At 39.0% G+C, this 15,853-nt stretch overlaps 1 protein-coding gene across 1 annotated transcript in view; it reads left to right on the top strand.

Annotated features, from left to right (window-relative positions):
* Positions 1-6,554, top strand: part of LPCAT2 (lysophosphatidylcholine acyltransferase 2) — a 32,713-nt gene extending 26,159 nt beyond the window's left edge. Inside the window, exons 12-14 of the mRNA XM_074583158.1 lie at positions 2,684-2,782; positions 4,559-4,700; positions 4,972-6,554. Of these exons, the coding sequence (XP_074439259.1) occupies positions 2,684-2,782; positions 4,559-4,700; positions 4,972-5,219 (489 nt within the window). The 3' untranslated portion in view covers positions 5,220-6,554. The remainder of the gene's footprint in view (positions 1-2,683; positions 2,783-4,558; positions 4,701-4,971) is intronic.
* The last annotated feature ends 9,299 nt before the right edge of the window (positions 6,555-15,853 follow it).

Below are 15,853 nucleotides of genomic sequence, written 5' to 3' on the forward strand. Positions count from 1 at the left end.
TAGATGTAGAATAGGCGGTGGCAATTTTGGAGTTACAATAGTGTCTTAGGTGATTGAGCCTGGATATGAACAGAAGAGGTGCATCTGCAATTCCTCCCTAAATGGTCCAGTTGTAGCTTCTCTGTGGTAGCCCTGTGACTCAGGGTTTACTTAGCTACTACATGCACACACACACACTTGATTTTTCCTGTTGCTTTACAGGGAGAAAAAAGTTTTGGGGCAATAGTACTTTAAACTTTATTGACTGCATCTGCCTTGCACAGAACTTTGCCAACTGGATAAAGCTAACTGATTATCTAGCTCTAATCTCTGTGCAACTCTAAATGAGACTGTCCGTGACGATGCAACCTTTCTTGTTTCCCAAAGTGTCAGATTTACTGTATTATATAAAAAAAACAACAACAAACCCCTGGTTACCATAGCATGCTATAGTGAAAGTAGTAGCAGAAAACTAGTTACTTTAAAGAAAACAAGGGTTGTTGAGGTTACGGTATGTTTTGGTTATTTTGTGTAACACAAATACATAAATATTGATGTTCTACTTTGCTATTTAGAGAATTGGAGCTCAGGTTACATGTTGCTTCTTTAAAATATTCTTGGGTGCACAGGCTGCCAACAGAGCTAGATCTGCATAGAAAGACTATTGCAAGTGCTTGTTTGCAGTGGTGCTACACAAGCACTGAAGGTTTTCCTGCATTTTCAGTTTAACTCCCATCTCTTTTTCCAGGCAACAGCCCTGTCATTTCTCCTTAACCAAAATGCCAGCGCATTTGGAAGGTAGCCAGCATCCTAGGGTTTAGTAGAGCTAGTCACAACATGATCTTGCAAGTATAGTGAGTTTATTTCCTACTCAGATGGCTGGAGTTCCGTGTATCAGATTGCAGTCGGTTTTGGTTACTGGGTTTTAGCACTTTAATTAAAGTAATGTGACCCTTACTGGCTCTTGTCACTTTTCCATGTGCAGCCAAAGCTGTGTTAGCTGATTTCCGAAGTTGTTTTTTAATGATGCTATTTTATTTAAAGTTTACTTTCCAATTTTTTTCCTGTGAAACTTATTCTTAACTTTAAAAATAAATAAAAAAATATTCTAATGACATCAAACAATCCTTTGCTAACAATACAGTCTATAAAACTGTCCAAAAATAATATTCCATGGAACTTTGAACAATTATTATCTACACTCTTTCTTCAGTTTTTTTAAGAGTTAAGGTTTATAATGATACATTTTAAAGTCAGATCTCTTATTGATGTAGACAAAATATTTTAAGTCAAACTCTGCAGCACAATGAAAGCAAAGATTCGTAAATAAAGTAGCATTTATGGGAGAACATTTTCCTTTTCTAATTATTAAAAACTGACAAAAGTTATATCCCTTAGACAGACATGAAAGTATCTTAAAGACTATTCATATTTTTGCTAAAAAGCTTCCTTAAAATTCACAGGCCTTTAAAATACAAGATGTTCAAAGGTTTCACGTCTTCAAAAAAGATTGGTTAGACCACCAGTATAAAGAAAATAACAGTTATCTGTGCAAAACAGTCCTGAATTGGTTTTGAAGGCTAAATAACATCTATCTGAGCAGTTTTAAATCCTGTCAAATATATAGCTTGATAAAGAAAAGTTAGTACTGAATCCATTATTACATGTATTTTGTTAATCAAAGACTATCTTAAGACCTAAATTCAGTAACAGAAATCCCTATTTCATAGAACCCAAGATTTTCAAAGCTCTCTACAGGGCAGCCGTAGCATTTCTCCACTGGCAAGCTCCATATTCCCGTGTTCAGCAGCAGAAAACCAAAGCAGCAAGGTTAAGGTTGGTATGCTCAAGTGGGCATTAGAAGTTGGTAGGAGAGCCAGAAACAGAACCTAGATCTGGCTGTTCACTACAGATTTTCCCAGGAGACCACCCCTCTCTCGCTTGGCTGAAAATATTTTGTGCTCTTCCCAGACTTAGAGAGTCCACTTTTTTAAAAATCTATTTCTTCTTGAAATGTACAACACATCCGGGCTAAAGCCAAGATAGAATTAAATCTAGCTAGGGACATCAAGGATAACAAGAAAAACTTTTATAAGTACGTCAGGGATAAAGGCAAGACTAGGGAAGATGTGGGCCCTCTCTGGAAGGAAACAGGAGACCTGGTCACCCAGGATATGGAGAAGGATGAGGTACTAAATGACTTTTTCGCCTCGGTCTTCACTGGCAAGGGCTCCAACCACACCACCCAAGTTGCAGAAGGCAAAGGCAGGATCTATGAGAATGAAGAACCGCCCATTGTTCATCCACTAGGATGTTGCATTCACCTCTGAACTTTAGGAAGTGTCAGTGCTACACGAACTGTTACATTTACCTTAAACACATGTATTCCAATTCTTGTTAGAGGCTTCTCCGGGGTCATGTACTAAAGAAAAACTTGTGAGTTGTTTTAAATCTTTTTTTTGTTTGGGGTTTCTGTAAGATACAAATTGATACCAAATTTCTAGCTATTGAAAATACGTATATTGCTACTTTAGCCCTAGTATTACATATATTTAGTGAGCTGTTAGTATTTTTTCCAGGAAGAACAAATATCTCTAGTGTTGTAAATTGTCTTAGTGCATGTTGTATAGTTGATGTATACAACAGCTTTTAAAGTGATTTGCAATATGAACTATAACTACTGCCATGCGTATTTTGGTTACAGAATGGAGATGGCACCATCGACTTCAGAGAATATGTAATTGGTTTGTCTATTCTTTGTAACCCAGCCAACACAGAAGAGACTATTCGCATGGCATTTAAGGTAAATTCAATTTAGTGTAAATCTACAAACCTGACAAATCAAGACTGACTGTAAATCTGTTAGCTTTCAAATCATAAGTTTATAGCTCCAATCTGTTATGCAAATGTGAGTAATACTCTTAAACCAATTGACATTTAGAGTATGAAGGGAAGGGGGAGAATTGCAGGCATCCGCTTCATAGAAAAGGGTTTCAAAAGCCATGTGAAGGCACTAATGAATATGTAACTTGGCAGGCTAACTCCAAATATGATTCAGCAGCACTTGCAGTTTTTTCGCCTGAGGTTTTTTTTTGCTGCGATTCTTCAATGTCACAAGTAGACAATAGATGGAGCAATATCCACTTTTGGGTCAAGCACTCAGTAAAGTCACTGTGGTTAACAAAGAGGGGAAAAAATTCAAGAAGGGCTATTCAGGACTGGCATATCCAAAATTGGGCTGCATCTAAGATCATCTATTGGGTTGTACTATGGTGTCCTGATAGTACCAGCAGTCAAGCAGCAGTAGCTCCTTTCAGAACTCAGGTACAAGCAGGCAATAGGTGACATGAGCTGCCCAGGCTGTGAATCCCTGAATAGGAAAATGCTCACGTAATTTTTTTTTCAGTAGGTCTTTGACTCAGAGGCAGTTATTTTACCCACGAATCTGTTCTTACAAACTATACTGAGATATGGATAATGTTCATCTTAAACTGGATACTTTTCAGTACTGATGCATACTCAAGAAATACCAGAATTTTTCTGGCAATCCATTCTATCCACTGAACAGCTCTAGTGCTTATCTGTAAAGCAGGCAAAGTGATTTGTGTTTTTTCAGGGATGTTGTATCACTACAGATTCCTGTGAAGAAGCAAGCCTAGCAGCTGTTGATGCTATTTCATTGTTTTGTTTTCTAGACTCTTCAGTATCTTAAAACAGTTGAGCTGATTATAAAACTAGTAATTTGTTTTAATTCCTAATTTCAGTGGGAAATGGCTGGTTCAGCTGGTAAAAGCCCGTTTCAGTCTGAAATGGAACTATGGGGTTTCTTTTGCTGCTTGTTTTCTCTGCCACTGAATGTACTTTCCTTCACAACAGGGAAGTTTGCCTGTAGCAAGTACTTAAGGCTTACAGCCAGCCAGCCCTTTTATTTCTCAAGGGGTTGATTCATAGCAGATGCTTATTGTCACTGCACTGGGAAGGATGGGATGATCAGTGCCTGCATTCCAGTCACCAAAATCCCATGTTAATTACAATAATTCCTTAGTAGGTAACAGATACTAAAATTTAGGGACTTTATGGCAAGAGCATAAACTATGGCAAGTTTAATTTGATGGCAGATGTGCTATAACTTAATGAAAATGAAGACTAAAACTTAAGATGTTCCAGTATACAATGGCTGAATACAGTAGACCTTAACATAGCTCATGGTGACAATTAACATAAGTCTTTCCTTATTATTTTGTTTTTATTGATTTTCTATGAGTTTTATTACTGAACTAAATGCTGTGAGGTTTGGGTTTTGTTTGTTGTTGCAGGTTTGCTACATACTTTTCCTATTAGAGACTTCAAATCCCAACTATAGCATGTGCATTGCTTTGCTAAGTGTCTTATTCCAGAGAAAATACAGTAAATATTTTGCAAGAGACAGTAGCTGGATGCAACCAGTCTCTTCAAATCCCAGGCATTGTTTGCAGATCACCTCTTAAATACTAGAAACCTAATACGGGTGGCCGATGTACGCAGAAGGTCCATAGGCAAACTGATGCCAGAGTACTTCTATATGTAATGTCTTTTCTAGCTCTTCGACATGGATGAGGACGGCACTATAACAGAAGATGAGTTCGCTTCTATCATACAGTCAGCTCTGGGAGTGCCTGAGCTTGACGTTTCTATGCTCTTTAAAGAAATAGATGCAGATGAAACTGGGAAGCTGTCCTATGGTAAGTTACATCCTTTTGTAACAAAGAGCACTCTGATAGTCATATTGACAGTGAGTTTCCTATCTTTTTTCTCCCTGAAATTATCTGATGGTTCTCAGACCCCGTTTCTCAGGAAAACTGTTGAAGGACAGCCCTAGATACTTTGTGTGATTTGTCTGAGATGCTTCAGAGGAAAGTAACTGGAGATGAGCTTCAGTAAAAGGAACAGGCACGGAAACTTTCTTTGATTCTGTTGCTGCACTATAGTATCTGTATTTTTTATATTTTTCAGATGAGTTCAAGCACTTTGCACTGAAGCATCCGGAATATGCCAAGTTGTTTACTACATACCTAGAGCTACAGAGATACCAGTTAGATATGTTGGAGGAGGATGACATTGAGTCATCTGAAGTCAAACACAGTCCAGTTAGAAAGACTACAATCCCAGTCTCAGAAACAACACCGATTGCAAGAAATAAAGTTTGTCCTGAAAGCAATGAAGAGGATAACTCAAGTACCTCTGACAAAAAGGATGACTGAATTAAAGAATTTATCTCTTGAATTGTACAGGATTTTTTTCCCAAGCTATTCATAAGCACAATTGATATAAAATAGAGATGGAAGTTACAATTAAAAAAAAATTTTTTCTTTTTTACTTTCATATCAGGAGTTATTGCTGTTCGAATGTAAGGAGAAAACCACTGTAACTATTCTGTCCTTGATGTCAGTATCACAATACTGGGAATGTTGTTCACTGTCTTCTAAGTTCATACTTCCACAGAAGTAACAGCTGTGCTAAGGCGGGTAAGAAGCTCCAGCACTGCGGTGACCTCTCAGAAGGGAGACTGAGGAGTCCACTTGTGTAAAAACAAGTGCAATTTTTGGTGCTGCTCAATTCCTCTACATCCCCAACATGTCTTAAGGGAAAAAAATGATGCCAGAGTATTTTAATTTGCCTTTCTCAAGTTTCTGAGAGACACAAATAAGTTACAAGAAGCTGAGAGTTGAAGATGGTGTTTTCTTTTAGCTGTCCTTAGATTTCCCTTAACTACTTGTGAACTATAAAGCCTAAGCTTCTGAACAAGACATGCTGACTCACTGATGTTAAGGCTTAAAGGCTAGTTAAAGATGGGAATGGCTGCACTTCTAACAACAAAAAACTAATTGGAATTCTAAGACAGCAGCTCACAATCTACAGGAAAATGCAGACAATAAGACCTAATAAATTAATGGACTACTTCAAAATAAATAGAATGTTGTTTACAGTAACAACTGTTCAGGATCACATTAGGAGGAACATTTCAAACTTCAGCATATTTTTATTCTAGTAATTATCAACAGAGGAATGTGACCTTGCTCTGCAACACTTACAAGGCAAATATGCTGTCAAGTCATAGTTCTAGTAGTTACTATCTACTCTAAAATTGTCTCCTAGAAACCATGTTTGCATTACCGTGCCAATACTCAATTCTGATTCAAAACCAAGCTCTTTCTAGTCAATGATTTGAGTATGTTTTCCTGTCCCCTCTAGTGCACTGGAAATTTGGCCTTTTTCTGTCCTTCATCTGAATGCACTTTATACAATATTTAAAATATATATGTATTTACGCAAGTAACTTCTAAATAAAAACTTGGAAGGCGAGGAATGACAGGATATTTTCAAATTAAAACTGAGATGAGCAGTGTCTAGAATGTCTAGTACCAAAAATAACCAATTTTCAGCAGGTTTCGTATGTGAAATGGTAACCTCTGCCTCTAAGTTATTGCTTGTGTTGTCTGGCTGCAAGTTCATGGCCATGTTTAATCTTTCTGTGTTTAGAATTGTGCCTATCCTGATGTTTCACATGCTTAAAATAAATCTATATTTTTAAAAGACTTTACTTGTACAGCTGTCTTTTTAGTACAGTGGGAAGTGTCTCTCTTAAGGGGCTGGGGGAATTTCCAGGAAATCATCCTTACAATGTCTTACCTTGATAAACACAAAGCAACCTGAAGTTGGACTGCTTAGTTCTGAGTGTGATGGCACTTCTCTCTGTGGTAAGGGCAGAAAAGTAGAATGGGACTCATGTTCTTCCAAAGAAAATTGCTTCTGCTGCCTATTTCAGCAAGAGGGGATATGATACAAAGATTTGCAGGTACGTGAAGAGATACCACTGTTTTCTGATGGAAAATAAAGCATTGCCATTTACAGGTAAAATGAGTGACCTCTGCCATGACTGAGAAGTAACAACCATGGCTCTGTGTAGTCTGAACATTAGGAGAGGATTTTCTTTCACTTTAGAGGAGAAGCTGGAGTTACCCTAACCTGGCTGTACAGTTAGCTGGAAGACATGCTATTTCCTTGGCAAGGATGCTGTTGCCTAGCACGTTAACTGAAGTCCTCAGCTTTTCAACCAGCAGTAACCTTTTCAAAGACGACTTCTATTCCAACCCATAACAAAAAGACAGACGGGCAAAGATGACGAAGACAACCACTTCAAGGTCTCAGAATGCCAAGGGTGCCTTATGCAAACCCCAAACCAGGACGATGCTCCTGTTGAATCCAGCCACATTCAACAGCTGGAGCACTATGCTGCCCATCAGTGTAGCATACTTAGGACAAGTGATTTTTATAGAAACCTGCAAGTCACACAAGCACTTTGCAATTACAGCTAAAAATTGTGCATATAAATCTACATATCCCAGTAGTTTAAGGAGGAAAGGCTGCAAATGGGTTTGGTATGTAGCAGTGATTCAACTATGCTCTGAAAAGAAATCAGCTAAATGTTAGAGACACTAACTCAATAGACACACATCTGCTTGATGTGCGGGAAGGGAATACATTAATTTCTAGGCATCATTGTGCCTCAGGGAGCTTTTAAAAGGACCAAACTAAAAGCAGTCTGCAATAAACGGGCATTACATTAAGTGGCAGAGCAGGAACTAAACAGAAGGAGAAGGTTAAAAATACTAAACAGAAAATGGTTCTCAATCAGGCAGTGAGGGATGACACCTTTCTATCTGAGACTTCCCGAGCTGAGAATTCTTAATTCTACCAGGTGCTTAAGGATCATTGGAGTCCTGCGCAGTAGAGCTAGAAAGGTATATTTGGCCCCATGTCACCATAGAAAACATCATTTATTTACTCAGTACTCCTCTGTCATGCTGTAATATGGATTTTGTGATAAATCCTTCACAGATACCAAAATAAGACACTGTAAAGTATACAGAAACTCTAGCAATCTTAACTGAACAAGGGTGAGAATCAGACACGGACAAGTCTATTACAAAAGGAAAACACAGCTAGTTCTCAAGAACAGTGGCCCATGGGCTGCTGCTTTTCATATTTTCTTATAACTATGTACATACACTATGAATAAATCTCATTTATATATTTTAAAAGCTAGGCTCCTGTTTCTGAACACACGAAAGGCAGTGGTGGGTCACCTAGAAAAGTGGATCTTCCTTATTCACCCTGGAACAAGGAAGACATTAATACATTAAATCCTGATCAATTTAAGGAAGGTGAATCAACAGAATCTCCGCTGGCCACACCAGAGATTGATTTCTGGGGGAAAGATCTTCTGATCCATGAAAATTAAAACCATGTTTGTACTTCCTTTTCTGTATTAGTGACACTGCCTAAATAAATGCAGAAATAAGAGATAACACCTCCAGGTTTCATGTCAGATCATACTGCTAGAAGATCTAAAGCTAAGCTGCCAAAACCACATAGATCCTGGCTGGTTGCTGTTCGTCAGCAGAAGTATGAGGAGCAGTTACACTTGGATGGAAAGCAGCTGAAAACGGATCTCCTATTTTCACAGTCAATAGCTGTGCAACGTCAGTCAGGGGTACCAAGCCAGGCTGTGGCTGCTGCTTCTGAGCTTTTGTACTCAGCTACATCAGAACAGGTCAGGTGCCAAATCATATTCCCACAATGTCCTTATGGGTGTTATCTCCTTCTTCCTCATCAGTTTTCTCCACATCTTGGAGGGGGGGGGAGGGGGGGGGAAGGGGGGCGCAGTGTGGGAATGTCCAGTGCTTCTCGAACGGTTTACAAGGGAAATTTTGAAAGATGGTAAGAGCCCTGGGAGTCCAGAGAAGGGTCGTGTTGTGTGACAGGTCTAATGACCGTTCACAGGACTGCTCGGCCACATCTGTCATCTGCCTATCAATTCCCACCTAAAATGAAGTGTTCCCTGAGTATCAGAAGTCTGAGAAACATTTCCTGAGATCTTTTTTTCTAGGGTGGTCAGCACACCAGGGCCCTATTCCTGGGTAACTCCTCAGGCACTATGCCAGTGCAAATAAATACAGCATTCTGCCTGAGCAGGCTTCTGGTGGTGTTTGTATAGGTGCCAAGGGATACTCGGAATTGAATGGATGTGGAAAATCAGGGCCTGAAGCTTACAAACTAAATGTAAAAAATGTAATTTACATACACAAACACATCTGGACTCTTCGGACAGTCTGCCTGTCAACTGCTTGACCACAGCCTTCAACAAGGAAAGCAGCCTGAGATTTCACACTGAGAATTACATAGCTCTCACTTTGAGAATGCCACGGGAAAAAATTAAAATCGATTTTTAAGAAAGGCTCGAGAAGTTTGTAGTTACACACTGTATGATTTGCTAGGAAGGCTGGACTTTGTTCAGTGGCCTTTGGCTTCCATTTTTCCTATCAGTTTTGCATCCCTTATAACAGCTTACCTTTCTCTCTACTTTCTCTATGTTCCCACCTAAAATGCAGCCACTGCCATCAAAAGCTGTATTCCGCAACGATTAAACTTAAGAAATTATAAGATTAAAATGTAAAAATTACTAAATTGGGTGGCATTCAGGGGGCACGTGCAGTATTCAGGTAACTACTTTCACTGGCCTGCAGTAAGAGCAAACTTGTCAAAGGTTGCCAGGGATTTTAATGACATTTAATTAATTAATTTTAAATCTTTACTCAATGAAATAACATTTATTAGACTGACTAGCAGTTGGGAGCCGTTTGTCAGCAGTGCTTAAGTTGGCAGACTCTCTGTTACTATACATAGCCAGAGAGGCAGAAAGTAAACATCTTATAGGATTAGCAGCTATGTTCATAGCTGAGATGAAATTTGGACATTTCATTAGTATAAGATTGATTCTGACATTTCATAAAGCCGAAATGCAAACAAAAAAATGTGTCTGATATAAATACAGTATGCGGCACTTACTCAGATAAAGTTCAAGAAGCACAGCAGGTTTAGTGCCATGACAAAGGAAATAGAGAAGGGTCATTTAAGGACCCTTAAGCACTTAAGTGTATGCTTAATCCTGTGGGCATGAATTGGATACTTTGTACTTATTAAAAGCACACTATAATACTAATAATTAGAAAACATGAATAATTTCCATAGCTAGTTATTGTTAATGGTGGCAAGAATTACACCACTCTCACCAAGGAAAACAATATCACAATTGATTAAATTTTATGAAAGTTTTCATTTATTGTGCCATCCTCTCAGTTTAAGATGTTCTCTAACAACCACAGCTTGACTGCTGAGACTTTAAAGACACGTGACAATGTTATAATAGGAAATACTTCATTACCTTAATGAGGCACTACCTACTATTGTCTTTTTTGAAGCCCCTCACACCACAACAGGTTGAAAGGAAATCTATGCCCCTCCTCTACTCTCACATCACGATTATTCTACATTTTCATGCTGTTACGTGCTTTCATGTGCTAAAAGTAAATCAATTACGTTAACTTTTTTTCAGCAGCTAGTTCTCCTTAGACTGCCTAGAAAATACATTGTTGAAAATCTTCTTTTGCATGTTAAAAAGAGGTTATAGGAGGCTCACCTTTAAAGCTACACCTCCATGCTCATTGCTTTGTTCCAAACTGGGCATAGGTACGAGTGAGAATATTTCCCTACTTTCTAAAAGTCTCTTTGACCGTGTTATCTCTTGAGGTTATACAATGGCTGCATGAGACTCAATTTAGCAGTGTAACAGTACTACAACAGGAATCATTCAAACCAGTCATGGGTTTTATATAGGAGATTGGGGATTTGTATTTTTGAACTGCTAGCAAAATTGAGGCATTTTGAGAATGGTACTTAGCTTATTTTTCATTGAGAATTTGCCATTAGCAAGAATACCCAATAAACATGTACAAAAAATTATTCCAATCCTATAAACCCAGCATATAGACTTTGTTTGCAGAAGTGAGAATTCATTAGATTAAACCTGTCATTAATGGCCTCCGCAGAGGAAGACCGCGCAGCCTTGCCATACAAACTAGTCCATTGCTTAACAAATTTCTACTGTTAGAAAAGTTCTTCTCATGGTCTAACCGGAATACTTCTGCAGCTGAAGTCACTTGTCTTGTGTTCACCTTGCCCAAGGAGAACTGATTCATTTCTACTTCTCTGCAGGGTAGCTATTTATACCTGTACATACATCTATCCAGAGCTTATCATCACGCCTGTTTCACTCTTGCATCTCCCAGCCTGTCTTTCTTAAGCCAAAAAGCAAAACCTCTTATATTCTTTCCTCACAGGTTGCACTTTCTAGACTTCTGTTTATTTTCATTTAAGTTCTCTGGAGATCACACTTCGGCTTCAGCCTCACCATTCCTCAGTAGGCTAGAAGGCTTTCTTTAAATAGTTTGCTGTCACTATTCCTGCTCATACACGTCCAGCGTAAGGCTTGGCTTTTCTACAAGACAGCGTTGCCCACTCATACATAGCCATCGCTGATCCTTAAGCCCTACATCCTCTTCTGAAGAATTGCTCCTTAACCAGCTTCCCCCTTTCTCTCTTCCTACAACTGCTCATTCCTGCCTGCTGCAGTATTTTAGCTTTATCTCTACTGAATTTAAAAGATCAGTTTATCAAGAACATTTTGATCAGCTCAGATTATTGTTAAAAGAAGCTTTCTTCTACAAAAAAAACAAAAACCCAACAATTACTGCCCTTTTGTTAAGGACATTATCTTCCTAAAACTTCACTAAGCATCTGACAGTGCACTAGAAGCAAAACACTACAAATTAGAAAGACATGATGAAAGCTTAGAGGCTATAATTGTTCAAAAAGAATAATTTCCTTTTCAAAGGTAAACATCAGCCTTGCAGACAAAGATAAGGCCAAGTGCACAATTAGATACGCAAGTCTGCTTCTGCTCATATCTCCTGATATCAAAGATTGCAGGAAAATTCAAAATGTTTTCTTAAAACGTAAAAAAGAAATGAACAGGAAAAAGTGTAGGAGACTAGAAGGAGTCATACCAGAACTGCCAGCAGCTCTTAGGAAAGCTGTTTTCCTCAATGCCGGAAGTCTTTGAAACTGAAGATAACCAGCCATGAACTACAGCAGCCATTCAAAGCAGAAATTATTTAAAATGTTTAGATTTTGTACGCTGGTCTTTTGAATGAAAGCATGCCAACCTCCATAATGTTATTTAATTACATGCCTTTGACAGCCTGTCTCTTGTAGGCAGAAAAGTATATTGTCAATATATACTGGGGAGAGAGAAACAGCAGCATTTCCACCGATGCAGTTTGAACGCAGGTTTGAACTATTACTAACTCAAAGCTACGCTAAACCTAAACTAACCTTTGAAATAAATATGAGCAGGAGCTATTCTTTCTACCTTTGCTGTTGCTGATTTTGAAGGCAAAAGTCTATGCTTTTTATAGTGGAAATTTCTCTTTTAGTAGAAAAGATCCTCTGTGGGCCAAAGAGAACCAGCCCTTCTGACAATGCCAAGTCATAGGAGACACCTTTGACGAAACTTGCCATTATTATTCATTTTATTACAATGGATTGTGCAGCTGTAACAGAAGAACAGCCATTGAACTAAGTATTGTATAAAGGACATAATAAGGGTTTCTACCTTTCCTGGATATTTAACAGTTTATAAATAGACATGGCAAAAGGAAAGCAACTACTCTGCCAGAAGTTACACAGGAGGGTACCAGCAGAGCAGAGAGAGAAATACAAGAATTCTGACTCCTGAATTACCCATGGGTGCTGACGGTGTCCCAAAACTCCTAATCAAATTTGACATTCTTTGCTTTAACATTCCCACTTATTTTATTTTTTTTTCAGATGAGAAAAGGCAAACTCAGCATCAGATCGTGAAAAGCACAGATTGAACAGACTTGATCATTTATGGAAAGATGGTGCATTTAGACTTCTAGCATCTTTTTCCCTATCAAAGTACTTGTACTTCTTACCTGCCGCTATCTCTCGCTTGCTGTCACCAGGCATTTTCAGTGATACCAAGCCTGATTCTTTCCACCATGATCTGGTGCATGCTAAGGTGCAAAAGAAAGAGATCCCAGGTCTCCATACAGTTACACAGGGGTACGCAGGCAAGCTCTGCCCTAGCAGACACTGGCCTGCCACCGGTCACTGTCTGACCTTCTGCTGGAGTCAGTCAGTCTCAATTTACTCTTCTTCCAGCCTAATGTGAACAATTTCACAGTAGACAAAAAACCCCTCCCCTCCACCTAATCTCTTATTATTTTCCCAAGTGGAGTCCATCTAGCTTACATCAAAGAATTGGTCTCGTTAAGCCATTGTTTTATAAGTCTGCTAATATTTTTCCTGCCCATAATACAGAAGACACTGCTGATAGAAATATGTCAACAGGAAAACAAACAGGCAGCATTTGACATGCTATTAGTCCAAGTCTGAGTGGATAAATAAATCATAGATCAAATATTCATAAGGGGGAAAACACTGTTTACTTCCAATGGATTCATTACGCACACATCTCCCATACAGCACGGCAACAAACACATCCCACAAAAAGGATGTCACAATGTACCCAAGAAAGGACTGTTGATCCAACAAGGACAATGTATTCCCTCCTTAGAAAGTGCTTCTCTCTCTTGGGAATATATCACACTGCTCATACAAAACGAAGGCAGCTAGAAGTCTCCTTTAGCTGTATCACTGAGTAAGGCAGTGTAACTCATCAGGATCGAATCATTCCTAATCACTGGATGTTTCTCTGAAAGTGATTTGTGCTTTAAGTGCAATAAATATTAAGTATTTCAGCCCTTTCTTTAAAATATTGAAACTCCCACACTATTCTTAGATGAAAAATATATTCTAATCCTACTCACCAGGGTATCCCACCATCTTCTAACTGAGAAAATATAAAATAACTTAATGACATTAAGTTGTTAGCCATCTACATATATTTCAACTCACAACGCTCTCCCATAATAAATGATACTGATGTAGCAAAACTGAACCCAATTTATTTTGGTGATGCTTCCTAATTAAAAATATCAGCAAAGAAACCACCTTGGCAATTGTTTCAGATGCAACCTTAACTACAATAAAGCCAGGATGATAAGGTTAGCATCTCTTCTCTCCTAAAAACAGTGCTATTGCAATCAGGCCACCCAAACTCTAAGAATGAAACACATACAGCTGTGGAGTCCTCAGCTACTAGAACTCTGCAGCTCACGTCTTTAGTGGTGAAATAAGCCATCAAACAAGAATATTCATTTTGGATTAGAAGTTTGCCACTAGACAGATGCCTGTGACCCACTGGTGGCACCCACTTTCAGACAGTGGGGAATGATTAAAAAAAATCAAGAGCTTTTTTCTATTTCTTCAGACGCAGTTACTTCAGAGGAAGCACCTCAGATAGGTAAAAATTTACCTTGATCTCTAGATAAATGCTGTGTGGAAGCGCAGAGACAGAAGGTCACGTTGTTCAAAGGTACCTCTGTGCCTAAAGAACCATTTTCCAAAAGCCACCTACAGTTTAGAGGACCAAGTATCATTAAAATACATTTTCAGTCTGTTTCTTCAGAAAAAACAGCCCAACCAAGCACAGGGCACAAGAGATAGAAGAGAAGAAAATCCCTGTTAACTGCATTTCAATTGTGAAAATCAGCTGTCTGGAGGAGCTAAGCACAGGACTGGTGAAAAAGCACAAGTCGGTCTTCCCCCACTGCTTTCTCAGAGCAAAGTCAGAGAGACGAGAAGGCAGGCAGCATCACAGCTCTGGCGGAAGAACAACTCTCATCCAGGAAATGAGGCAACTGCAACTAGAGTCCGAGCAGCAGCACAACGCTGCCCTTTTGGCTTACAGGTATGTCCCTCTTGCCAAACGCCAAGTCATTTTCAGTCGGCATTGCTATGGGGATAGGGGAAGATATTCGCCACCCAGTGCCACAACCCCCATGTATTTTCTTTGCTGAAAGCCTCATTTATGCACAAGGAAGCTCATCTCATTTATCTGACACAGTAGCTCATTGACTTAGTTATTGTTACAGAAGGTCAGTGCGGGCTCCCAGGGCAGGTCTGTGCATGTAGGCTTTTTTCCAACACAGGCAACTCCTATTCAGTTCTTTCATTACTCAGGGCTGGGTGATGGACCATTGCCACAGTGCCGTGTTTTGCTCTGGCCTCTTCTCACTTACGAGCTTCTACTGTAACTAGTCAATGTCCATCAGCATACTCATTACAACTGTGGTTTCTCATTAATTGATAAATGGTTCAAAAGCCAGTGCTGATTTTCTCTGAATCTCGCATCATCACGAGAGCGCATTTAATGAATAGTTTTAATTGAACACATTCCGTCCCAGGTTACACCACAGACCTTCCAGAGCTTGAGGCTTACCTACCACTCCTGCTATATGGTTGCAATCACATGGTGTGTCCCTACTCCGTGATTGGATAAAAATATTTTTTAAAAGTCCAAACCATCCCAAAAAAGGAGGGAATACAAACCACTAACATAAACCACAGCCTTCCAGGAAATATTAATGACCTTACAGGCAATATTAATGTTAAAATCAAGGTAACTTTAGTTGCATAACTTTTTCAATGACTGTGGCAACTAGCAATCTGAATTTCATTTGTTCCTACAGAATATAATAAACTGAACTTAGTTCTTTTAATTGCTGAAACACTTCCCAAAAGGGTGCTTATTGCTCCCAGATTTAGTCAGCACTCAGTCTTAAGCCACAAAATTATTTAGATGGTATCGCTTCTCCTTTACCTTCACTGCCTCCATTTCTGTCTCTTCTCTGTACAGAACATCGAACACTGGAATTTACACAGATAACATTTGCATTTCAAATAACTACACTCACTAACTGGAGGCAAAGAGACTGTATAGTCTCGATAAAAAGAACTGTATTCAAATCACTTCTGTGCACATCACAGAAGTGTGTGAAAAACAAAA

This window comes from Larus michahellis, chromosome 4 (genome assembly GCF_964199755.1).
Source record: "Larus michahellis chromosome 4, bLarMic1.1, whole genome shotgun sequence".
NCBI classification, from domain to species: domain Eukaryota; kingdom Metazoa; phylum Chordata; class Aves; order Charadriiformes; family Laridae; genus Larus; species Larus michahellis.